This window comes from Nomascus leucogenys, chromosome 24 (assembly GCF_006542625.1).
Source record: "Nomascus leucogenys isolate Asia chromosome 24, Asia_NLE_v1, whole genome shotgun sequence".
NCBI lineage: Eukaryota > Metazoa > Chordata > Mammalia > Primates > Hylobatidae > Nomascus > Nomascus leucogenys.
This window is the reverse complement of record NC_044404.1, coordinates 12,704,081-12,729,040: the sequence shown is the minus strand read 5'-3', so window position 1 is coordinate 12,729,040 and position 24,960 is coordinate 12,704,081. Positions and strand designations below refer to the sequence as shown.

The 24,960-nt window shown below is 53.6% G+C and overlaps 1 protein-coding gene across 1 annotated transcript in view; it reads right to left on the bottom strand.

Annotated features, from left to right (window-relative positions):
• Positions 1-24,583, bottom strand: part of PLOD1 (procollagen-lysine,2-oxoglutarate 5-dioxygenase 1) — a 40,504-nt gene extending 15,921 nt beyond the window's left edge. Inside the window, exons 1-9 of the mRNA XM_030805099.1 lie at positions 24,399-24,583; positions 11,787-11,878; positions 9,942-10,075; positions 9,327-9,490; positions 7,199-7,311; positions 5,038-5,101; positions 2,890-2,987; positions 1,957-2,058; positions 1,253-1,384 (exon numbers count right to left, since the gene is read on the bottom strand). Coding sequence (XP_030660959.1) covers positions 1,253-1,384; positions 1,957-2,058; positions 2,890-2,987; positions 5,038-5,101; positions 7,199-7,311; positions 9,327-9,490; positions 9,942-10,075; positions 11,787-11,878; positions 24,399-24,474 — 975 coding nt within the window. The 5' untranslated portion in view covers positions 24,475-24,583. The remainder of the gene's footprint in view (positions 1-1,252; positions 1,385-1,956; positions 2,059-2,889; positions 2,988-5,037; positions 5,102-7,198; positions 7,312-9,326; positions 9,491-9,941; positions 10,076-11,786; positions 11,879-24,398) is intronic.
• Positions 24,584-24,960: the final 377 nt, after the last annotated feature.

Here is a 24,960-nt window from a genome sequence, read left to right as displayed (position 1 = left end):
TGGCTCATGGCTGTAATCCCAGCACTTTGGCAGGCCGAGGCAGGCAGATCACGAGGTCAGAAGATCAAGACCATCCTGGCCAACATGGTGAAACCCCATCTCTACTAAAATACAAAAAATTAGCCAGGCGTGGAGGCAGGTGCCTGTAATCCCAGCTACTCGGGAGGCTGAGGCAGGAGAATGGCTTGAACCCGGGAGGCAGAGGTTGCAGTGAGCTGAGATCACACCATTGCACTCCAGCCTGGGCAACAGAGCGAGACTCTGTCTCAAAAAAAAAAAAAAAAAAATACAAAAAGTTAGCCAGTTGTGATGGTGCATGTCTGTAGTCCCAGTTACTTGGGAGACTGAGGCAGAAGAATCGCTTAAACCCAAGAGGCAGAGGTTGCAGTGAGCCGAGATCGTGCCACTGCACTCCAACCTGGGTGACACAGCGAGACTCTGTCTCAAAAAAAAAAAAAAAAAAAAGAAAGAAAGAAAACCAGTTTGACTGCCACCAGGTGCAATTAGGAAGGATTAACAGGGACAGGGATGGAAGTGAAGATGACAACAGTTAGAAGCATCTAGATGCGTCCTGTGCACCAGGCACCTTTCACGAACTTCGCATGTCAACTTGTTTAGCCCTTGCAGCAATTCTGTGTGATTGGACAATTATTATCCCTATTTTATTTTATTTATTTATTTAATTTTTTTTTTGAGACAGAGTTTTGCTCTTGTTGCCCAGGCTGGAGTGCAATGGCGCAATCTTGGCTCACTGCAACCTCTGCCTCCCAGGTTCAAGCAATTCTCCTGCCTCAGCCTCCTGAATAGCTGGGATTACAGGCATCTGCCACCACACCTGGCTTAATTTTGTATTTTTAGTAGAGGCAGGGTTTCACCATGTTGGTCAGGCTAGTCTCGAACTCCCAACCTCAGGTGATCCACCCACCTCGGCCTCCCAAACTGCTGGGATTACAGGCATGAGCCACCGTACCCGACTTTTATCCCTATTTTATAGATGAGCAACTCAAGCACAGAGAGGTTGAGTAATGTGCCCAAGGTCACACAGCCAATAAAAATAGCAACGTTGGGATTCAAACTCACCCAATCTGACTCCAAAGTCAACTCAGTGATTCGGGGACACAATCCACTGGTGACTGTCATTTGGCCCAGATAAGCTAGATTCGGTGAGACCCTCAAAGGTCTCGGGCTACCTTGTGAAGCTGGGCCCTGGATCTAAGCCACGTGACGACCCCACAGAGTGCCTGTTACTCACGTGGTTGTGGATGAAAAGTCGCATGTGTTTCTGGGGGTAGTGGAGCCGCAGGAGCCGCTGGAAGAACAGGGACACGAACGGCGTGGGCTGTTCGATGAACACGCCGACCAGGACCGTGGGCAGAGCTTCATCCTGCACCAGGGAGGGCGGCATGAGAGTCCAGCAGTGTCCAGCCACAGCACTGCCACTCCACCCCAGGGTGGCCCAAGGGAGCCACAGCCAGAATCAGAAGCATGTAGACTTCCCAAGAAAGGTGCTCGGGCTGGGGAACTCCAGGCAGGGGGTACAGGGGAGCAGGGAAGCAACAGGAGGGTGCCCCGCGGAGGGAGCAGCAGGAGCCCAGGCCTGGAACAAGGACCCAGTTGAGGGCCTGCTGTCAGGAGATCGTGGCTGGAGTGGTGTTCAAGGTGAGTCATAAATGAGGATGAGGTTCATGGGATGGGGAGGGGGCTGCAGGAGAGCCTGAAGGACCAGGCAGAAGAAACCAGAACCTGGACGTCTCGGGGGAAGCTAGAGACATGCAGTCTGAGAGGGCTTCCAGGAGGAGGCACGTGGGTGGCAACCAGGATAGAACCCCAGGCAGGGAGGTGACCCCTTCACTTTCCACCAAAGACAATGGAGTCTATTCCAGAATCACCCATCTCGCCATCTCAGGGGACTCAGCCCCCCATGTCCCTCAGGCACAGGCCTGGGCGCAGCCTCACCCCAATGCCCTTGAGGCTGCGCAAGCCTTCGTCACACACGGTGCAGCCTGTCTCGAAGGTCCAGAAGCGCGGGATGTAGTTGCCCAGGTAGTTCAACTGCAGCTGTCGGGGAGACATGGGGTCACAGAGAAGCCGGCCAGCCCCACCCGCCACAGCCCTGACCCATATCTCCCTGGGCCCCCCCAGTGGGTCAGCACCATCCAGCCCACTCCCACTCCCTAAGAGGGTCTTGGAGATAATGGTCCATCCCCAGGAGATCACCAAGCTGCTCTGAGAGAGAGCGGGGGAGGGCTTGGCGCTCTAGTGCTTCTCCGGAGAGCTTGTAAAATGCAGATTCCTGGGTCCCACCCCGCTCAGAGATTCCATCTGAACAGATCCTGGGTGGAGTCAGGAAATTTGCATTTTAGACATATCACATCCTCCTTCCTCTCCCTCATTCCGGCGGTGAAGGACCACACTCAAATATGCTGTGAGCTATAAGCCAGTTCCCCAGGGGCCAGTGAGGTCCATTCTGTCCCCGGCCACAACTGCACCCAGTCCCTTCTGTCACCATGAACGCAGGACATCTGTCCTGCTTATGACTATGTCTTATTGTCCGGTGCAAACATGAAATAAAGGTTTACTGAGTGAATAAGTGACTCTGCCCTGGGGTGACAGAGTGCAGATGGCTCTGGTAGCCCAGCCTAGGCCTGGAAGGGGACGGCAGCCTCCTATGTGTCCTGTGACCAGCGAGAATAGACAGAGTACCACTGACCACCACAGAAGGAAAAGAAGGCACCACGCTGAGCTCAGATGTGAGGACAAAGGCAGTGAGTTCATAGCAGGCCCCAGGTAGGTGGCCCTGGCCCCAGGGAGACACTGTGGGGTCACAGTGAGAATGAAATTGGGGCTCTGGCCCCCTCCCACACTCCCCAGGGGCTGGGGCCCCCCTACCTTGGTTGGCCCGTTGCCATGGATCAGGACCGGGAGGGTGTCATAGGCCAGGTTCCTCGCTCTCACATGGCCCATTTCAAACTTGAGCACGACCTCATCTGGGGGTCAGAAAGCACAGCCCCACCCAGCATCAGACCCAGAGGTCAGGCTCAGGGTCCAACCAGCTGGGTTCAAATCCTAGCTCTGCAGTGAGTAGATTATGTCCTTGGGCAAGTCACTTCTCTCTAAGCCTCAGTTTCCTCATCTATAAAATAGGAATAATCCCTTCTTCATGGGGTGAGGGGGAGGATTTGTGTTGGGCAAGCATGGGGCACCAAGCCTGGCCCATGATGAGCAGAGAATCCATGGCAACCCCTGTACTTGTGGTTACTTACGGCCAGAAGCAGGGGCTGGGAGAAGAACAAAGACCTGGAACATCCCAGCTCCAGGCACCTCAGAGAAGCCCCAAGAGAAAGGGTGTGGGAGGCGCCTTCTCTGAGTAGACAGAGCAGCACTGAGAAGATGCCAGGGCCACACGCAGGGGAGGCCTGGGCATGATGAGGACAGAACTCAGCCCAGTGGAGGGAGCTCCTGCAGCAGGGTTCCAATACCCATGTTTTGTGTGTGTGTGTGTGTGTGTGTGTGTGTGTTTGTTTTTTTTTTTATGAGACGGAGTCTTATTCTATTGCCCAGTCTGGAGTGTAGTGGCATGATCTCGGCTCACTGCAACCTCCGCCTCCCAGGTTCAAGTGATTTTCCTGCCTCAGCCTCCTGAGTAGCTGGAATTACAGGCACATTCCACCATACCCGGCTAATTTTTGTATTTTTAGTAGAAACGGGGTTTCGCCATGTTGGTCAGGCTGGTCTAGAACTCCTGACCTCTGGTGATCCACCTGCCTTGGCCTCCCAAAGTGCTGGGATTACAGGCATGAGCCACTGTGCCTGGCCCCCAATACCCACGTTTGACCCTATTAGTCTGCACATAGGAAAATGGGTATTTCAGCTGGGCACGCTGGCTCACACCTGTAATCCCAGCACTTTGGGAGGCCAAGGTGGGAGGATCACTTGAGCCCAGGAGTTTGAGACAAGCCTGCAAAACACAGCGAGACCCTGTCTCTATTTTAAAAATTAAAATAGGGCTGGGCACGATGGCTCACACCTGTAATCTCAGCACTTTGGGAGGCCAAGGCAGGCGGATCACCTGAGGTCAGGAGTTCAAGACCAGCCTGGCCAACATGGTGAAACCCCGTCTCTACTAAAAAAATACAAAAATTAGCCGGGCATGGTGGCGTGCGCCTGTAATCCCAGCTACTTGGGAGGCTGAGGCAGGAGACTCGCTTGAACCTGGGAGGTGGAGGTTGCAGTGAGCCGAGAATTCGCCACTGCATTCCAGCCTGGGCGACGGAGCAAGACTCCATCTTAAAAAAAAAAAAAAGAAAAAAAAAAGAAAACAGATAGCTCCTGACCTGCGTGGATCTGAACTCAGTGCTTCTTAACCCCCAGAAACCACAGGCAAAGGGCACAGAGTTTCTGCATTTTTCTGGGAGCAGAGTCGTAGCTTTCATCAGATTCTCAAAAGGGCCCATTTATCCACAAAATCAGCAATCAGTGGATCTGGTTCACTTCCCTTTTGTAAAGATAAGAAAACTGAGTCCCCCATGGGGAGGAGGTGTGACTTGCCTGAGGTCACTCAGGAAGACCTACGGCAAAGCAATGTCATCACCAGCAACAGACACGAGGCCAGGCCCAGGGATGTTTGTGGCATCAAGGGTCAAGTAGCCTTTTGCTTCCCAAGCTGCCTATCCCACCAGCTGAGTTCCTGCCCCCAGCCCAGGACTCCTTCACCTGGAAGGTGGGAGGACCGGGAAAGCGGGGAAAGAGGGTCCATCTGTAAGGACCTGGTATGCAGGGCAGGAGGTCCAGCACCTGCTGTGCACATCCCCCAACTCCTCCCAGGCTGAATGCTCACTTGTCCCCGGCCCCCAAGAGAGACACGGCTCTGCGCCAGGATACCCAAGTGGCCCCTGGGAACCTGGAGATGAGGCCAGTGACCTCTCAGCACAATGGCCAGAAAGAAGCAGCCCAGTTCTCCTCCCTAGGCTCAGGCCCTGCCCGGAATCCTTCCTATCACCCTCTGAGGATCCATCCCTCCCCGTGGGGGCTGCTCACCCAAGGCCCCATCCAGGTTCTGGAAGATACGGCAGCGGTGGTCCAGAGTGATATTGATCTGCTCCTGCAGGAAAGAGGGTACCAGGCTGCAGCAGGGACAGGCCCTGAGGAGGCTGGGGCTACATCTCATCCAGTGTGGGGAATCTGTCCCCAAGTCCAGCCCTCTCTCCCCACACCTACTCTGCCACATCACATCAGGGCAGCTGGGTGCCCAGAGAATGCCAGCAGCCAAGCTCCTGGGGTCTACAGTCTAGTGGCTCTACTCACAGAAAACCAGGGACTCTGAACTGGAAGGAATCTAAGAATGCAGCCGGTTCACCTACAACAATGACGGCCATTAAGAGTAACCAGCGCCTGCCAAGCACTCCACTATATGCACATAGCTACTCCAAACAGTCTTTTTTTTTGAGACAGAGTTTCACTCTTGTCACCCAGGCTGGAGTGCAGTGGCACGACCTCGACTCACTGCAACCTCCGCCTCCTGAGTTCAAGCGATTCTCCTGCCTCAGCCTCCTGAGTAGCTGGGACTACAGGCATGCGCCACCATACCGGGCTAATTTTTTTTTTTTTTTTTTTTTTAGTAGACATGGGATTTCGCCACGTTGAGCAGGCTGGTCTCGAACTCCTGACCTCAGGTGATCCGCCCACCTCAGCCTCCCAAAGTGCTGGGATGAAAGGCGTGAGCCACCACACCTGGCCGCTACTCCAAATATTCTACACATGAGTTGGGTGCAGTGGCTCACACCTGTCATTCCAGCACTTTGGGAGGCTGAGGCAGAAGGATCACTTGAGCCCAGGAGTTTGAGACCAGCTTGGGTAACATGACGAAACTTCATCTCTATAAAAAAATTTTAAAATTAGCCAGACGTGGTGGCGCAGGCCTATAGTCCCAGCTACTCAGGAGGCTGACGTGAGAGGATCACTTGAGCCCGGGAGGCTGAGGCTGCAGTGAGCTATGTTTCTGCCACTGCACATCAGCCTGGGTGACAGTGAGACCCTGTCTCAAATAAATAAATAAATAAAATATTCTACATATATTAATCAATTTAATCCTGACAACATCTCTGTGAGAAAGTACTATCATTATTGCTTTTTTTTTGTTTTTTGAGATGCAGTCTTGCTCGTCTCCCAGGCTGCAGTGCAACGGCACAATCTCGGCTCACTGCAACCTCTGCCTCCCGGGTTCAAGCAATTCTGCCTCAGCCTCCTGAATAGCTGGGATTACGGGCGCCCGCCACCACGCCTGGTTAATTTTTATATTTTTAGTAGAGACAGCGTTTCATCATGTTGGCCAGGCTGGTCTCAAACTCCTGACCTCAAGTGATGCACATGCCTCGGCCTCCAAAAGTGCTGGGATTACAGGTGTGAGCCACCGCGCCTGGCCCATTATTGCATTTTATAACGGAAAAAAACAAGGGACAGAGAAGTTGCCCAACGTCACACAGCTAGTAAATGGTGAGCTGGGATTGGAACCCAGGCAGCCTGGCCCTGAAGTCCTTATTCTGAACCAATGAACAATGCTGCCTCTTTAAGACCCGACAGCCAGGCGCGGTGGCTGATGCCTGTAATCCCAGCACTTTGAGAGGCCGAGGCGGGTAAATCACCTGAGGACAGGAGTTCGAGACCAGCCTGACAAACATGGTGAAACCCCGTCTCTACTAAAAATACAAAAATCAGCCAAACGTGGTGGTGCACGCCTGTAGTCCCAACTACTCGAGACGCTGAGGCTCGAGAATCGCTTGAACCAGGGAGGTGGAGGCTGCAGTGAGCCGAGATCACACCACTGTACTCCAGCCTGGGCGATAGAGCAAGACTCCAACCCAAAAAGAAAAAAATAGGATTACTGTCCTTATCAATGAGGCCCCAGTGAGCTCCCTACCCCCTTCCACCATCTGAGGACACAGAGACAAGTCAGCTGTCTCTGTACCAGTTAGAGGGCTCTGACCAGAACCCAACTGTGATCTCACCCTTCCAGCCTCCAGAACCATGAGAAATCCACATCCGTTGTTTGGGAGCCACCCAGCCTATGGCAGTTTGTCAGAGCAGCCTGAACAGGCTAAGACACCAACACAGGAGTTCAGGCCTGAGAGGAGCTGTTCCCGTGCAGCCTGGCCAGTGGATCCCCAGGCCCCCTCTCCTTGGCCCACCCACTGCCTCTTACCCTCTTCTCCGGGTCCAAGAAGATCTTGGTGTAAAACAGCTGGTCACTGTCGCTGTCCTGGCCCTCCCACTCGGCCACCAGTTTGCTGAGGTTGGGGGCATAACCGATGAAGCCTGAAGGTTGGTGGGTGGGGACACCGAGACAGACCCTTAGCTTCCAGCCTCTAAGCCAGGGGCCTCCTCCCACCTTTCCCTCTCATCCACCTCCACTCATATGCCCACAAACCCCGTCACCTCTCAGAAGTCCTCCTGAATTGACAGGAGGTGGGGCTGCAGGTTGGAAATGGGCCTGCCAGTGAATGTCACTTATTAATGAGTTCCTACTGACCCCAAGAATAAGACCAATGGTGCCCACTAAGCTGTACTGTTCAGTGCTGGGCACCACATAGGTGGTGAGGAAATGGATTGGACGAGGAGCCCCCGGAGAGCAGGGCTGGGAGGATACAGGCCTGGTGCCCCTTCTTACAGTTATCTGGGAAACTTGGCCCAGAGAAGGGCAAGGCTGGGCCAAGTTCACACAGCGCCTTGGGGGCTGAGACCTGGCATAGTAGGGAAGCCCACATGGGCCCCTGGCTAGAGTACAGACTGGTGACAGGCAACCACAAGAGCAATGGGACATCCCTACTCCTGGACCTGGGCCAGGGCAAGGCCATCTGGACTGTGCTTACTCTGGATCAGTGGAAAAAAAATGTCTGTTGAGGGCAGATGGCAGATCCCCAACTGAGGTTGAAAAGAGGCCTGTGGATTTTATTCTCCATGCAGTGGAAAGTCATTAAGTGATGTGTGTGAATTTGCATCTTATTTATTTATTTATTTATTTATTTTTGAGACGATGTCTCGCTCTGTTGCCCAGGCTGGAATGCAGTGGCGCGATCTCGGCTCACTGCAAGCTCTGCCTCCCGGGTTCAAGCAATTCTCCTGCCTCAGCCTCCCGAGCAGCTGGGACTACAGGCACCCGCCACCACACCAGGCTAATTTTTTGTATTTTTAGTGGAGACGGAGTTTCATCGTGTTAGCCAGGATGGTCTCATCTCCTGACCTCATGATCCACCCACCTTGGCCTCCCAAAGTGCTGAGATTACAGGCGTGAGCCACCGCACCCAGCCTATTTATTTATTTTTTTGAGTGCAGTGGCACAATCTCGGCTCACTGCAACCTCTACCTCCCGGGTTCAAGAGATTCTCCTCCCTCAGCCTCCCAAGTAGCTGGGATTACAGGCGTGTACCACCACACCCAGCTACTTTTTATATTTTTAGTAAAGATGGGGTTTCGCCATGTTGGTCAGGCTGGTCTTGAATTCCTGGCCTCAAGTGATCCTCCCACCTCGGCCTCCCAAAGTGCTGAGATTACAGGCGTGAGCCACCGTGCCCAGCCTTGGATTTACATCGTTTACAGACCCCTCTGGCTGCTGGACGGAGAATGGCCTGGAAGGGCATGAGGGTAGGGATTGGCAGAGCAGTAAGGATGCTCCTACCAACGGCCAGGAGCCCAGTGAGAATGGCAGCAGTGAACTGTGGGCCGGAGAGAGCAGATTCCAGAGATCTTTAGGAAGTAAGAGGCAGGTGGCCATGCCTATAATCCCAGCACTTTGGGAGGCCGAGGCAGGTGGATCACTTAAGGCCAGGAGTTCGAGACCCACCTGGCCAACATGGCGATACCCCATCTCCATTAAATATACAAAAATTAGCTGGGCATAGTGGTGCATGCTTGTAATCCCAGCGACTTGGATGGCTGAAGCAGGAGGATTGCTTGAGCCCAAGAGGCAGAGGTTGCAGTGAGCCGAGATCCCACCACTGCACTCCAGCCTGGGCAACAGACTGAGATGCCGTCTCAAATTTTAAAAAGTAGTAGACAGGCGACTGGCATTGGACGTAGGTGGAGGAGGGCAAGGGAGGAGTCTGGAGTGACTCCTGGGTTCTGTCCATGGGGCTGCGTGTCTGTTGAATGAGATCAGAACTGCAGGGGAGCACATATGGGGTTGAAAAGTCAGGAGTTCTATTCAGGACATTCTGCACTGGAGACCTGTGAGACACTCGCATTGCATGTCAAACAAGGGGGGTCCTCACAAAGACAGTGGATGGACCCCTCTGCTGGGCCAAGCGCCCTGCACCCGCACCCAGGCCTCTCACCTCCAGAGCCCAGGAACCTCTTGCCGTCGGAGACCACCGGATACTTGGCCTCCAGCCTGCGGTCTGGGTAGATGAGCTCCTCGGCAGAGAAGACCACCTGGCTCCTGGCCTGCCGGAACTTCTTCAGGAGCTCCCGGGGCCCCGATGCAAATAGCACGTCATAGCTGTGGCCAGAGTAGCAAGAAGATGGAGCAGGGCAGGGATGAGCAGAGGCCCAGTGAGGGCACAGACAGGAGGGACCAGGGATCAAGTGCTCCACAAATGGCCCTCTGCCCATGCCAGCCTGGGCCACCATCTGGGAAATGGACCTGTCTCCGTCTGCAGCCCTGCCTGCCATGTTCCCACCCGCACCCTGGGCAGAGAGATGGTCCCCACAACATGTCATTCTTCTCTTACTTAAAGGGGGGCCCATCACACTCATGGGCCACCTCCTCTTTATCTTTTCACCAAGCCTGGGAATGGACTTCACTAAGACCAGGAATGGACACCCTAAAACTAGGCAACCTTAGCTAGAGTGGTCCCCCTTCTTCCCCGATGTTCTGGGAGGGCCTCATATTAGAATATTCTTCTGTCTTCCTCGGAGGGACCCAGGCTAGGAAGCCCTGACCCACCTACCTGTCTGTGAAGAGAATGACCAGATCCTCCTTGTCTGCGTGCTTCTCCAGAGCTTTCTTCAGTAGCCGGACCTTCTGCCCTCCACCTGCCGATGTCCCCTTCTCCACATTCCAGTCCTCCCCTAGGCCAAGCGCCTGGAGAGAGACACCCCTTAACACTGGCTTTTGGTAAAGAAATATTTTTCCAGGGCTGGGCGTGGTGGCTCATGCTGGTAATCCCAGCACTTTGGGAGGCCGAGACTTGTGGACCACCTGAGGTCAGGAATTCAAGACTAGACTGGCCAACATGGCAAAACCCTGTCTCTACTAAAAACACAAAAATTAGGGGCGTGTGCGTGTGGTGGCACACGCCTCTAATTGCAGCTACTCGGGAGGCTGAAGCAGAATTGTTTGAACCCGGGAGATGGGGGTTCCAGTGAGCCGAAATCGCTCCATTGCACTTCAGCCTGGGAGATAGAGCAAGACTCCATCTCAACAAAAGAGAAAAAGAAATTTTTTTTTTGCTTCTGTGGGTCCAGCAACTCTGACCCTCCCCTGTAAGGAAACCATTCTCCACCTGTGTTAGGCTTATCTGGTTCCTGGTGGTCATGTGACCATGCCTGTCCAATCAGAATGTCCCACCCTTCCGCCCCTCCCACACCCAGAGATTTGAGCATGTGACCCCAGCATGGCCTATCAGCGCCTTCCCTGGGACTGTTCTGTGAAAAACAGAACAGTCTGCAGGCCTTTCCTAAAAAGGAAAGGCTGTCTCCTTCTGCTGAAGTTGAGAAACTGGGGCACATGAATCTGTGGCTGGTGGTCATCTTGCCACCACGATGAAAACAAACAGGGCCTAGAGATGGAAAGACAAGGCCCTCACTTTGCTGCTTGAATCCCTGGATCCAGCCATGCCTGAAGCAACCCTCTGCTGCAACCCTCATTCATGTGAGCTAATACACTTGCTTGCTGACTTAATGCCACTAGATTGCAAGCTCTGTGTAAGCAATGACATGTTCTGTATTGTCCGTCACCCTATTGCCAGTGCCCAACCTTGTGCCTGACATAAGGAAGCACTCAGGATACTCGTCTCCCTGCAGGGCTCAGCCCCATGGACTGCACACAGAGGACACCAAGCCCATGCCAGTGGTCGATCGGGCATTAGCTCATGTTTCTTTTTTCTTTTCTTTTCTTTTCTTTTTTTTTTTGAGACAGAGTTTCACTCTATTGCCCAGGCTGGAGTGCAGTGACGCCATCTCAGCTCACTGCAACCTCCGCCTCCCAGGTTCAAGTGATTCTCCTGCCTCAGCCTCCCAAGCAGCTGGGATTACAGGTGCATGCCATCGTGCCCAGCTAATTTTTTTGTATTTTTAGTAGAGATGGGGTTTCGCCATGTTGGCCAGGCTGGTCTCCAACTCCTGACCTCAGTGGATCATCGGACTCCCAAAGTGCTGGGAATACAGGCATGGGCCCCTGCACCGGACCACTCATGTTTCTTTAGAGCAGTGTTTATAATACCGGGAAGATGTCTAAACCATGCCCATCCCCAAATTACCTGGTGGAACTTGTGGAAATGCTGATCCCAAGGCCCTGTCCTCTAAACTAGCGTCTCAGGTGAGGCTCCTGCACACTAACATCTGAGCATTTCTCTAGCCAACTCTCTCCCTCTCCATCACCCCCTAGACTCATGCTGTGTCCTCTGCTGTGTCTTCCCATTCCCTACTAACTCATTTTCGTCCTTCAGGCTTCCAGAAGCCTCCCCTGTGGCCCCAAGTCTATCTCAAGAGCCATGGTAGTTTGGAAAGGACACTAGCTCCTAGATCCTCCTGCCACCCCTCACTGTCTCTGCCTCGCCCAGGAAACCCCTCACCTGGATCTTGTAGTTGAAGAACTGAGCTGAGCGCTTGAAGCGACGGAATCCCTCGGTCTCCTTAGTGGCCACCGTGATGACTAAAAGGTTGTCTGCAGACAGAGGAGGGTATGGTGAATGGGAATGGAGGATGAGGGAGGTGACAGGGAGGAGGTCTTTGTTCCCAGTGACCTGTCAAATTCTGGCAGGAAGTGTCTTCATGTCAACCCATTACAGAATAGGGCTCAGGGAGGAAGGGATGATAGAGCAGGAAATAACCCAGGTCTCCTGAGTCTCCTCCAGGGCTCCCTCCACCCAGTAACTGACCGATATAGTTGGATTTTTGTCCCCTCCAAATTGCACGTTGAAATGTGATCCCCAGTGTTGGAGGTGGGGCCCACTGGGAGGTGTTTGGGTCACAGAGGCAGATCCCTCATGAATGGCTTGGTGCCATCTCCTTGGTAATGAGTGAGTTCTTGCTCTGAGTTCATGTGAGAACTGGTTGGTTTTTATTTTTTTGAGACAGACTCTCACTCTGTCACCCAGGCTGGAATGCAGTGGTATCATCTCAGCTCACTGCAACCTCCACCTCCTGGGTTCAGGCTATTCTCCTGTTTCAGCCTCCCAAGTAGCTGGGACTACAGGCGGGTGCCACCACACCCGCCTATTTTTTATGTTTTTAGTAGACGCAGGGCTTTGCCACGTTGGCCAGGCTGGTCTCGAACAGCTGACCTCTGGTGATCTGCTTCAGCCTCCGAAAGTGCTGGGATTACAGGCATGAGTCACCATGCCCAGCCAAGAGAGCTGCGGTTTTTTGTTTTTTTTTTTTTTTTTTTGAGACAGCATCTCACTCTGTCACCCAAGCTGGAGTGCAGTGGCATGATCTCAACTCACTGCAACCTCTGCCTCCTGAGTAGCTGGGACTACAGGCACTTGCCACCATGCCCAGCTAATTTTTTTTTTTTTTTTTTTGGAGACGGAGTTTCACTCTGTCGCCCAGGCTGGAGTGCAGTGGCGCAATCTCGGCTCACTGCAAGCTCCGCCTCCTGGGTTCACGCCATTCTCCTGCCTCAGCCTCTCCGAGTAGCTGGGACTACAGGCGCCCACCACCACGCCTGGCTAATTTTTTTTTTTTTATTTTTAGTAGAGACGGGGTTTCACCGTGGTCTCAATCTCCTGACCTCGTGATCCGCCCGCCTCAGCCTCCCAACGTGCTGGGATTACAAGCGTGAGCCACCGTGCCTGGCCTCCCAGCTAGTTTTTGTATTTTTAATAGAGGCGGGGTTTCATCATGTTCACCAGGCTGGTCTCAAACTCCTGACCTCAAATGATCCACACGCCTTGGCCTCCCAAAGTGCTGGGATTACAGGCATGAGCCACCGTGCCCAGCAGAGAGCTGGTTGTTTAAAAGAGCCTTGCACTTCCTCCTTTCTCTTACTCCAGCTCTCACCATGTGACATGCCTGCCATGAGTCAAAGCTTCCTGAGGCCTCACTGGAAGCAGAACAGATGCTGGTGGTATGCTTGTACAGCCTGCAGAACTGTGAGCCAAATAAACCTCTTTTCTTGAGAAATTACCCAGCCACAGGTACTTCTTTACAGCAACATAAAACAGACAAATACACTGACCAACATGTCATGAAGCATGTGCTGTAGACAGGAGAGGTGTCTATACCCTGCATTATAGGACTGAGTTTCTGGCTTTAGAGGGTGTGGAAGGAAGAATTTACTTTGAATGCTGACCACAAGGAAGATCTCTCTGGCCAATGATAGACATTAGCCCAGGGACAGCCAATACATGGCTCACAGGTCCCTGCTCTCCATACCTAACCTGGGACAGACATTGCCAATCTATCCCACAGTCTTTCTTGCTGAGTATCACACGGCTCTAGATTCTCCCAACACCATGCTTGAGGCTGTTACAACCAATGAGTCAGCCCAGCGTGGAAACTGACTTGAAATCCACTGGTCCACTCCTGACCTTTGGCCAGGGCAGCCATTCCTACAATTTTAACAAGGAACCTCTCCCAGGCTCTGTAGTGTGGCCTGCCGCTGCAGCAGAACCTTCTGGAAATAACTCCCCAGAGAGCACTCTGGTGGCCAGAGTGACAGCAGGTAGGTAAGGCCCTCCCCTCCCACCACCTCAGGAAGTCAGGAGGAACCTAGACTGTAGGAACAAAGGGGCCTGGCTTGCCAGAGCTGGCAGGGCAGGGGTAGCCGGAGCAGGGAGCTGGCCCCAGGGCAGGGATCAGCTGGGGTCCTGGGGGAGGAGGGGGTGGATACACCAGGCAGGTGTGGGAAGAAGAGGCCTCGCTACCTGAACCTGGGATCCAGAAACGAGGGGTGCTGCTCACACTTGGGGAAGGGCTCCCCCCAACTCCTGCCAGGCCGGTGAAGTCTCCCCCCAGGTGAAGAGAACTAGAGCCACCAGCTCTGAGGCCCTCTTGGCAACAGGGGGCTGCTGGGGACAGGAAGAGTGTCACATTTCATGGATGGAAAAAGCCAGCTTGAGAGCATGTGAGTGAGTGTGTGTGTGTGTGTGTGTGTGTGTGTGTGTGTGTGTGCATGCGCAATTCAGGATTCTTGTGGAACAGGCTCTTGAACTTCAGCAGCAGGGGTGGGGGAAGGGGATGGGGTGGCGTGGGGTGGCTCAAAGCCCCTTTCTCAAGTTCCTGCTTCTCAATAACAGCAACGATAATGGCTTAACTTCATCGAGCATTTTCTGCACGCCAGACACTTTTTTTTTTTTTTTTTTGAGACAGTCTCGCTCTCTCACCCAGGCTGGAGTGCAGTGGCTAGATCTTGGCTCACTGCAACCTCTATCTCCTGGGTTCAAGTGATTCTCATGCCTCAGCCTCCCAAGTAGCTGGGATTACAGGTGCCGGCCAACACGCCCAGCTAATTTTTTGTATTTTTAGTAGAGACGGGTTTCACCATGTTGGCCAGGCTGGTCTCGAACTCCTGACCTCAAGTCATCGACCTGCCTCAGCCTCCCAAAGTGCTGGGATTAGAGGCATGAGCCACCGCGCTGGCTTTTTTTTTTTTTTTTTTTGAGACAGAGTCTGGCTCTGTCCCCAGGATGGAGTGCAGTGGTGTGATCTTGGCTCACTGCAACCTCCGCCTCCCGAATTCAAGCGATTCTCCTACCTCAGCCTCCCGAGTAGCTGGGATTACAGGCACACGCTGCCACACCCCGCTAATTTTTGTATATTTAGTAGAGACGGGGTTTCACTATGTTGGCCAGGCTGGTCTCGAACTCCTGACCTCAGGTGATCTGCCTGCCTCAGCTTCCCAAAGTGCTGGATTACAGGCATGAGACACCATGCCCAGCCAACGCTGTTCCAAGCACTTCATACATACTAACCGCCCACTTTCCAGTTAGGAAACCAAGGCTAGAGCTGGCGAGTAATGTGCCCAAGGGAGCTAGGAAGCAGCAGCACCAGGACTTGGACACAAGCCTGAACCCAGAGTCTCCTCTCTTAACCTAAATGCATGCACTGCCCAGCCAGGGACGGTGGCCAGGCCATCTGTTGAGAGGGCCCTGTCCCTCCATCTATGTAAGGGAGCTGTCTAGCTGTGCCCTCCCCACATGCCCACTTTCCTCCCCATAACTTGTCTCTTCCCTGTTTTCCAGGGAAACAGTGCTGCCGAGAGCCCACACTGGGGCCTTAACCCCCAAGTTCCGTGGCCGGGCACAGTGACTCTCGCCTGTAATAGCAGCACTTTGAGAGGCTGAGGCAGGTGGATCACCTGAGGTCAGGAGTTTGAGAGCAGCCTGGTCAACGTGGTGAAACCCTGTCTCTACTAAGAATACAAAAATAAGCCGGGCGTGGTGGCACATGCCTGTAATCCCAACTACTCACGAGGCTCAGGCAAGAGAATAGCTTGAACCCGGGAGGCGGAAGCTGCAGTGAGCGGGACTGTGCCACTGCACTCTGGCCTGGGTGACAAGAGCAAAACTCTGTCTCAAAAAAAAAAAAAAAAAAAAAAAAGCCGGGCACGGTGGCTCATGCCCATAATCCTAGCACTTTGGGAGGCCAAAGCAGGTGGATCACGAGGTCAGGAGTTCAAGACCAGCCTGGCCAACATGGTGAAACCCCATCTCGGCCGGGCGCGGTGGCTCATGCCTGTAATCCCAGCACTTTGGGAGGCCGAGGCAGGCGGATCACGAGGTCAAGAGATCGAGACCATCCTGGCTAACACGGTGAAACCCCGTCTCTACTAAAAAAATACAAAAAATTAGCCAGGCGTGGTGGCAGGCGCTGTAGCCCCAGCTACTCGGGAGGCTGAGGCAGGAGAATGGCATGAACCCGGGAGGCGGAGCTTGCAGTGAGCCGAGATCGCGCCACTGCACTCCGGCCTAGGTGACAGAGTGAGACTCCATCTCAAAAAAAATAAAAAATAAAAAAAAGAAACTCCATCTCTACTAAAAATACAAAAATTAGCTAGGCGTGGTGGTGGGCGGGAGCCTATAATCCCAGCTACTCGGGAGGCTGAGGCAGAGAACCGCTTGAACCCAGGAGGCAGAGATTGCAGTGAGCCGAGATAATGCCACTGCACTCCAGCCTGGGTGACAGAGCAAGACTCTGTCTCAAAAACAAAAACAAAAAAACAAAACAAACAAATCAAAAAACTCTCGGGTTCCTTGGGCCATGCAGAGCCTGCCTCTCTGGTTGAGGATCCCACGTGATTGTCCAGTTCAGAGGGTCCCAAACCTGCCCACACATCAGCATCACAAGAGAGGTTGTGGAATCCAGGCTCCTAGGCCCCAGGGATAGGGGTCTGAGGTGGGCCCAGGAGTCTGGATTTTTCCTACCTTTCCCAGGTGACTTCTGACGTCAGCCACATTTGGGAATCACTGGTCCAATCCATCCCCTTGGTCCCCTGACACTGGGCTGCAATGCAGGGGTCTGGGAGGCAGTTCACAACAAGGGAACTAAAGGCAAGCCCTCCAACAAGAGACCCTGGCATGACATTCTAACATCCCCAAGGAAACAGCCTCAGTAAACCCAGCCTGCACCCCATTCCCTTGACCTGTCTGCAACACACATTCCTTCCCCTAAAGAGGCCTCCAGTCTCCCTCCTCCAGGAAGCCCTCCTTAATCTCATCCCATGTGGTCACTCCTTTGCACGTGCAGTCTTGGTTTGCCCAGTAGTTGACGTATTGGTACAAACCTGCTCCTTCTCCCTCTGCCAGGCCAGGGCCACATCTTTATTTCCTTGGTCTCCCTCTCCCTCGCCATGGCTGGGATTGGGCATGACCAAGACACACTGTACATTCTGGCCTTAAGCAGCTACGTGAGGCCTGACACAGTGGCTTACACCTGTAATCCCAGCACTTTGGGAAGCTGAGGCAGGCAGATCAATTGAGATCAGAAATTTGAGACCAGCCTGGCCAACATGGTGAAACCCTGTCTCTACTAAAAATACAAAAATCGGCTAGACGTGGTGGCAAGAGCCTGTAGTCCCAGCTACTCGGAAGGCTGAGGCACGAGAATTGCTTGAACCCAGGAGGCAGAGGTTGCAGTGAGCCAGGGTCACGCCACTGTACTCCAGCCTGGGCAACAGGGTGAAACTCTGTCTCAAAAAGAAAAAAAAAAAAAAGGCCGGGCACAGTGGCTCACACACCTGTAATCCCAGCACTTTGGGAGGCCAAGGTGGGCAGATCACCTGAGGTCAGGAATTCAAGTCCCACCTGGTCAACATGGCAAAACCCCATCTCTACTAAAAATACAAAAATTAGCCAGGCAGTGGTGCATTTTACATGGTGCAAGTTATATGGTGGTGCATGTAATCCCAGCTACTTAGGAGGCTAAGGCAGGAGAATCACATGAAACCAGAAGGCAGAGGTTGCAGTGAGCCAAGATTACGCCACTGCACCCCAGCCCAGGTGACAGAGTGAAACTCCGTCTAAAAAAAAAAAAAAAAAAAAAAAAAAAAAAGCAGCAACATGGGAAGGTGATTTTAGGAACAGCTACCACCACTGAACCCCTGTGAGATACTGTGTGCTGTATGAGGCATGTTACATTCATTATCTTATTTAACGGTCAACACTCTATGAGGAAGGTGATATTTTTATCACTGCTTCTTCAGGTGAGGAAACTGAGGCACAGAGAGGCTAAATACCTGACCCAAAGTCACAGAACCTTTAGGTGAAATGGGAATGAGTTGGAATTCTAAATGCCCATGCTCTTATCTTCATTTCCCTGTCCAAGAGCCCAACATCCCAAGATGCCAGAGACTCCTGGCTGCAGACAGAAGCCAGAGCTTCCAGCACCTTCCCTCTGGCCTCTGCAGCATAAGCACTCAACTCCAGTCACGTGGTGAGGTCTTTTCCCAGCTCACTGCTAGGCCAGGCCAGAGAAACCCTTAAGGCATGGATGTGGAAGATTCATTTTCGAGCGCCAAGGCCCCTCCCACCTGCTTTCTGTCTGGTCCAGCCAGCCACCTTGGGCTAAGGCGAAGGCCTGGCACCCAGAGCTTTCAGCCCTCCCCACCTACTGCCCAAAGTCCAGCAATGACTTCCCCAGATGAACCTGTGATCCAGGATCAGCAGAAATCAATGAGATACAATAGAGAGGGTGCTAAAGACAGATTGCTGGGCAGGGAACTTAGCCTCTCTGTGCCTCAGTTTTCTCATCTGTAACATGGGAATAATACAGATGATAGTACCTCCCTCCAGAGACTTTCACAAGGATTCAATGAGCCGATGCCATAAAGTGCTTGGCAGTGCCTGCCTTGGTAGCTGCGGGGGGTTCTGGCAACAGGGTGCCTCCCTAAAAAGGGGAGCTGTGTCTTGGTAGGTGCTGCCCTGGGGGTCAGGAATAAAGGGGAGCTGCCTTCTTGAGAGCAAGAATGATGCAGAGGGCGGGGTGGCTCACGCCCGTAATGTCAACACTTAGGGAGACCAAGGCAGGAGGCTTATTTGAGGCCCTGAGTTCAAGACCAACCTGGGCAACAAAGTGAGACCCTGTCTCTACAAAAAATTAAAAAATTAGCCAGGCGTGGTGGCACACACCTCTAGGCCCAGCTACTCAGGAAGCTGAGGCAGGAGGATTGCTTGAGCCCAGGAGGTGAAGGCTGCGGTGAGCTATAATCATGCTACTGGGCCACAGGAATTAGCCAGGTGCAGTGGCTCACACCTGCAATCCCGGCCTTTGGGAGGCCAAGGTGGAGATGATCACTTGAGCCTGAGGGTTCAAGACCAGCTGGGGCAACACAGTGAAACCCTGTCTGTACAAAAAAATAAAATTTAGAAAAACTTTTAAGAGAAGAATGATGTGCGCGGTGGCTCACACCTGTAATCCTAGCACTTTGGGAGGCCAAGGCGGGTGGATCACCTGAGGTCAGGAGCTCGAGACCAGCCTGGCCAACATGGCAAAACCCCATCTCTACTAAAAATACAAAAATTAGCCGGGCATGGTGGTGGGCGCCTGTAATCCCAGCTACTCAGGAGGCTGAGGCAGGAGAACTGCTTGAACTCAGGGGGCAGAGGTTGCAGTGAGCTGAGATCGTGCCATTTCACTCCAGACTAGGTGAGCGAGACTCCATCTCAAAAAAAAAAGAAAGAAAGAAAGAAAAAGAAAAGAATGATGTGGAGAGACTGATGATGAGGGCTTGGTTGGGGCGTGCCTATGTGATGAGCTCCTGGAAGAATGGGACCTCTGGGCACCCCTGGTTTGATTGTGCCAGCGGATGCCCCCTCCTCCCCAAGCAGTCCCAGCCCAAGGCGTGGGTGATCCCTGTGTGTCCTGAGTCAAGGCACAGTCATGACACACCCAGTCTGCTCTCTGGGGAGGCGGGAATGAATGGAGCTCTTCTGCCCTCTCCCCTCCCCCATCCTTCATCCCCACCCCAGGCTTGAACTGAAGCCAGGAACAGGGTCTGGCAGGAGCTGGGGATGCCCCGCACCTGGGAGCCAACCTTGGCCTCCCCGGGGCCAGCTGCCCACTTAGGTCTCCCCAGACCCAGCCCCACCCCGACACCATCCAGTGCAGCCTGACTGACTCCTGGGACCCTTCTGTTCTCTAGTAGGGAACAGCACAACCTGAACGCCCAGCTGAGCCTCTGATCTCTGCAGCTGTTCTTCCCTCACCACGGCCAAATCAAGGCCTACAGGGAAAGGCAGGAGCTGGAGATCTGCTAGAAGTTTCTACAAATGGGAGGAAGGGCTGCGGGACATCTGGCCTTGGCTCTAGGGATATCTGCCTGTTTGGATGTTGCCTTTTATTCTCCCAGTTCCCTGTGATGGAAGATGTTGCTTTGTTGAAGCCTTCTTGTGTCTCCCATCTTGTTCTGGAAGCTCCCCCAGGATGGCGCAATATCTCTTCCCTCAGACACGGGGTGTCTACTGAAGTGAGGTGCTCTGTACCCCCCTCTGATTGGGAGCCCCCTAAAAGTGAAAACAGTCCACGTTTCTCTCCATGCACCAAGGCCATGGGTTTTGGGTGAAGGGACGGACAAGCTGCCGACAGCACCCCACCCACCTCACTCCCAGAGACTCCACAGCAAATCCCCTTCCCTACTCCAGCTGAATCCACCTCAGTAGCTGCTCCCTCCCATCCACCTGCCAGGGAAAGGGAAGAGCTGGCCTCTCTGGGGGCTGCTGGGGTACCCCCCACCAAACACACACACTAGTCAGTGGGCTGCTCAGGCAAGACCTGCAGGGAAGATGAGCAACCCACTCTGTCCTCCTGTCCAGCTGGCTGAAGGTCACACCTCAGCTGGGTCTAGGGGAGCTGAGCAGGCTCCCCCAGGCAGCATTTCCAGGCAACAGCACCCCCTTCCCATCCAGAGGTGCAGAAATGAACAGTAGGTCTGAGTTCCAGACAATGACCCCACCTCCAACCAGCTCTGGCAACGAGAGACCAGATGTTTAACCTTCCAGGACCTTAGTCTTCCCATCTCCAAAATGGTGTTGATGATTCCTTACTTAGCAAAGGGATCCCGGCTGGGCGTGGTGGCTCAGGCCTGTAATCCCAGCACTTTGGGAAGCCAAGGTGGGCAGATCGCTTGAGGTCAGGAGTTCGAGACCAGCCTAGCTAACATTGCAAAACCCCGTCTCTACTAAAAATACAAAAATTAGCTAGGCATGGTGGTGCATGCCTGTGATCCCAGCTACTTGGGAGGCTGAGACAGGAGAATCACTTGAACCCTGGAGGTGGAGGCTGCAGTGAGCTGAGATCGTGCCACTGCACTCCAGCCCGGGTAACAGAGAGACTGTCTCAAAAAAAAAAAAAAAAGAAAAATTTAAAAAAAAAAAAAAAAAAAGGAAAACAGGGAGGGATCCAAATGGAGAAGGGAAGCAAAGGGCCCAACTCAGACTGGCCTGACATTAGCCCCAGGCCTGGGGATCCGCTCTCTTGTGCATCAGTGAGCACAGATGTGCTTTCTACCTACCAGGTGCTCTACCTGGGTTACCTCAGTAGCACACTGATCCTGTCCTCCGCCCATAGCAGCACCCTCTGTGAAGGCTTCCTTGGATCTACTCTGCCCTCCTCCTGTCACTTGCTGGGGATCAGGGTGCCTAACGCCCTGTCATCAGTCTGGTCCCTCTTCAATTCAACTCCCCGGGCTTCATCGTGGGCAGCTGCAGTTTCTCTGCTGGGATGGTCTGGGATGCAGGCAGCCCATGTCAGCAGAAGCAGGGGGATCAAAGCCCAGAAAACAAGGCTACAACAGGGCTCCTGGCTAGTGAGGGGACCAAGGCCGAGAGCCCTTTGCACAGCCCGGTGGTCAGCGTTGCCGTCACTGGACTTGCTGAGCTCTCTTACTGCCCTGCTGTAAGCTGGCAGCCCTGGGACCAGAAGAGAAAATGCCCTTTGCCGAGGGCCTTTCATGGGCCACGCATTGAGCTGAACTCTCCCCAACTTCATCCCCTGGAATTCTTGTTAGAGCTCCAGGCGTGAGGTAACATCACCGGGTCTTGCAGGCTAGAACACCAAGCCTCACAGAGAGCAACACTGCCGGCTTTACCACTGGGAGACATGGGGCCTTGGGCACAACCTGGTCCAAGGGAGGTACTCAAGAAATGGCGGTTCCTGGCCGGGAGCTCACGCCTGTAATCCCAGTACTTTGGGAGGCCGAGGTAGGCGGATCACCTGAGATCAAGAGTTTGAAACCAGCCTGACCAACATGGTGAAACCCCGTCTCTACTAAAAATACAAAAATTAGCTGAGTGTTGTGGCATCTGCCTGTAATCCCAGCCACTAGGGAGATTGAGGCAGGAGAATCACTTGAACCTGGCAGGCAGAGGCTGCAGTGAGCTGAGATCGCACCATTGGACTCCAGTCTAGGCAACAGGAGTGAAACTCTGTCTTAAAAAAAAAAAAAAAAAAAAGGGCCGGGTGCGGTGACTCAAGCCTGTAATCCCAGCACTTTGGGAGGCCGAGGGGGGCGGATCACAAGGTCAGGAGATCGAGACCATCCTGGCTAACATGGTGAAACCCCATCTCTACTAAAACTACAAAAAAAATTAGCCGGGTGTGATGGCGGGCGCCTGTAGTCCCAGCTACGCAGGAGGCTGAGGCAGGAGAATGGCGTGAACCCGGGAGGCGGAGCTTGCAGTGAGCCGAGATTGTGCCACTGCACTCCAGCCTGGGCGACAGAACAAGACTCCGTCTCAAAAAAAAAAAAAAAAAAAAAAAAAAAAAAAAAAAAGAAAAGAAAATAAATGGTGGTTCCTGGCTGGGTGCAGTGGCTCCCGCCTGTAATCCCAGTACTTTGGGAGGCCAAGGCAGGAGGATCACTTGAGGTCAGGAGTTTGAAACCAGCCTGGCCAACATGGTAAAACCTCATCTCTTCTAAAGATACAAAAATTAGCTGGGTGTGGTGGTGCAGGCCTGTAATCCCAGCTACTTGGGAGGCTGATGCACAAGAATCGCTTGAACCCAAGAGGCAGAGGTTGCAGTGAGCCGAGGTCACACTGCTGCACTCCAGCCTGGGGGACACAGTGAAACTCTGTCTAAAAATAAAAAATAAAAAAAAATGGTGTTTCCCATCCCTGACCCAAAGAACTCGGGATCCTTCTGGTGGTACAGTTTCAGGTTTTCCAGGAGGGTAGGCTGAAGGAGGAGAATGCCATGGAAAGTACTGCCAGTTCTGCTTGGCTTTGCTTGGACTGTCCGCAGTCTATGCCCTTCTCGGGACAGCCCCGGAGATGGCCCATGCCAGGGAGGGCTGGAGAGGAGGGAAGCACCCACTCAGGACAGTGGGGCACACACTGCAATCCAATCTGCCTTGAGGAAGTAGAAGGAGCGCTAGACTGGAGCCCAGCTGACCTCGGACCAACCACCTCCGTCTGGACCACCCTAGACAGTCACTTCACCTGTCTGGGCCTCAGTTTCCTCAAGTATAAACTGCAGAGAAGGACAGGTGTGGTGGCTCATGCCTGTAATCCCAACACTTTGGGAGACCACGGTGGACTGATCACCTGAGATCAAGAGTTCAAGACCAGCCTGGCCAACATAATGAAACCCCATCTCTACCAAAAATACAAAAATTAGCTGGGCATGGTGGCACATGTCTGTGATCCCAGCTACTTGGGAGGCTGAGGTACAGGAACCGCTTGAACCAGCTGGGCGCAATAGCTCATGCCTGTAATCCAAACATTTTGGGAGGCTGAGGCAGGCGGATCACGAGGTCAGAAGTTCAAGACCAGCCTGGCCAGCATGGTAAAACCCCGTATCTACTAAAAATACAAAAATTAGCTAGGCATGGTGGTGCGTGCCTGTAATCCCAGCTACTTGGGAGGCTGAGGCAGGAGAAACACTTGAACCTGGGAGGCGGAGGTTGCAATGAGCTGAGATTGTGCCACTGCACTCCAGCCTGGGCGACAGAGCGAGACTCCATCTCAAAAAAAAAAAAAAAGAATTGCTTTTACCTGGGAGGCAGAGGTTGCAGTAAGCCGAGATCGCGCACTGCATTCCAGCCTGGGCGACAGAGCAAGACTCCGTCTCAAAAATAAATAAATAAATAAATACATTAAATAAAATAAAAAAATAAACTGCAGAGAGGAAGACCACCCTGGCAGGGGCTGAGCAGACCACAGGGGACATGGGTGAAAGCACAAACTGCTCCGCAAAGTGAGCCACACCTTCTACCCCCATCCCTTCTCTGTCCCCCTCAACACCCCTCACTCCTGTGGTCATGAGGCCTCCTGGCTCTGGAACCAGACACCTGGGTGGGTGGGGTAAATCCTGGTTCCAAGGCCCACAAGTTGTATGATCTTGGGCAAGTGAATGAACTCTGGAGCCTCAGTTTGCCCAGCTGGAAAACGGGGATAATAGAAGGAAACACTTACCAGGGTAGCAATCATGCCTAACTGATGCCTGGCCCATAGTAAGCACTCCGCAGAATAGCCATTGTCGGTTATTATTATGAGAACTATTATTATTTTGAGCCTTTCTGTGCTGAATGGGACTCAGCTGTCACCCTTTCCTTCCCGAAGCAGGAACCGCAGCCCCAAGAGGGGAAGTGATTTGTTCAAGTCACCAGCCAGTAAGTGGACAAGAAGCCGGAACCCAGACTCCCTCTCCAGCCCAGGCCTCCCATTCAGGTCGTTCCCAGGGAGGCAGCCCCGGACCAGCCCTCCCGCCCGGATCCGCGCTCCCGCCCCCGGCCTTCGCTCCCTCACCCTCCGGCTTGGCGTCGCCCTTCGCTTCGGCCAGCAGCAGCCAGCCCAGCGGGGCCAGGAGCAGCAGGGGCCGCATAGCCGAGGTATGGGGGCGATCGGCCGACCCGGCGGCGCTCGCAGGGATGGAAACTTCGCGACGGGGCCGCAGGTCCCGCTGCCACGCACTGGGCCCGCCCCGGGGGCGGCACCGCCCCGCCCCTCCACGCCCCCGCCGCCGCCAGCCTAGGAGGGAAGGGTTTTTCTGCAGATATGCCCAAGGCCGAGCCTCTCCTTGTCGGGGCAGCTCCCTCCGCCTTTCTGTGCAGCTCCCGGGGCTTCCGCCAGACCCTGCCGCCTCCCTCCCTTCTCTGGGGGGTTCACTCCGACCAGGAAGAGGGCGGTGAGAGGAGAGCGAGGCCACGATTTCTCGACCCCAGGTTCTGAGCCAAGGCTCCATGGCATCGATAGCCGCGAGCCCCTGTTTGCTCGCCTGAAAAGTGGGGCTTATGATAGCGTCCGTTCATTGGGTCTTGCACGGGTTAATGGCGTTACCTGTAGCGCACTTAGAGCAGCCCCAGGTCAA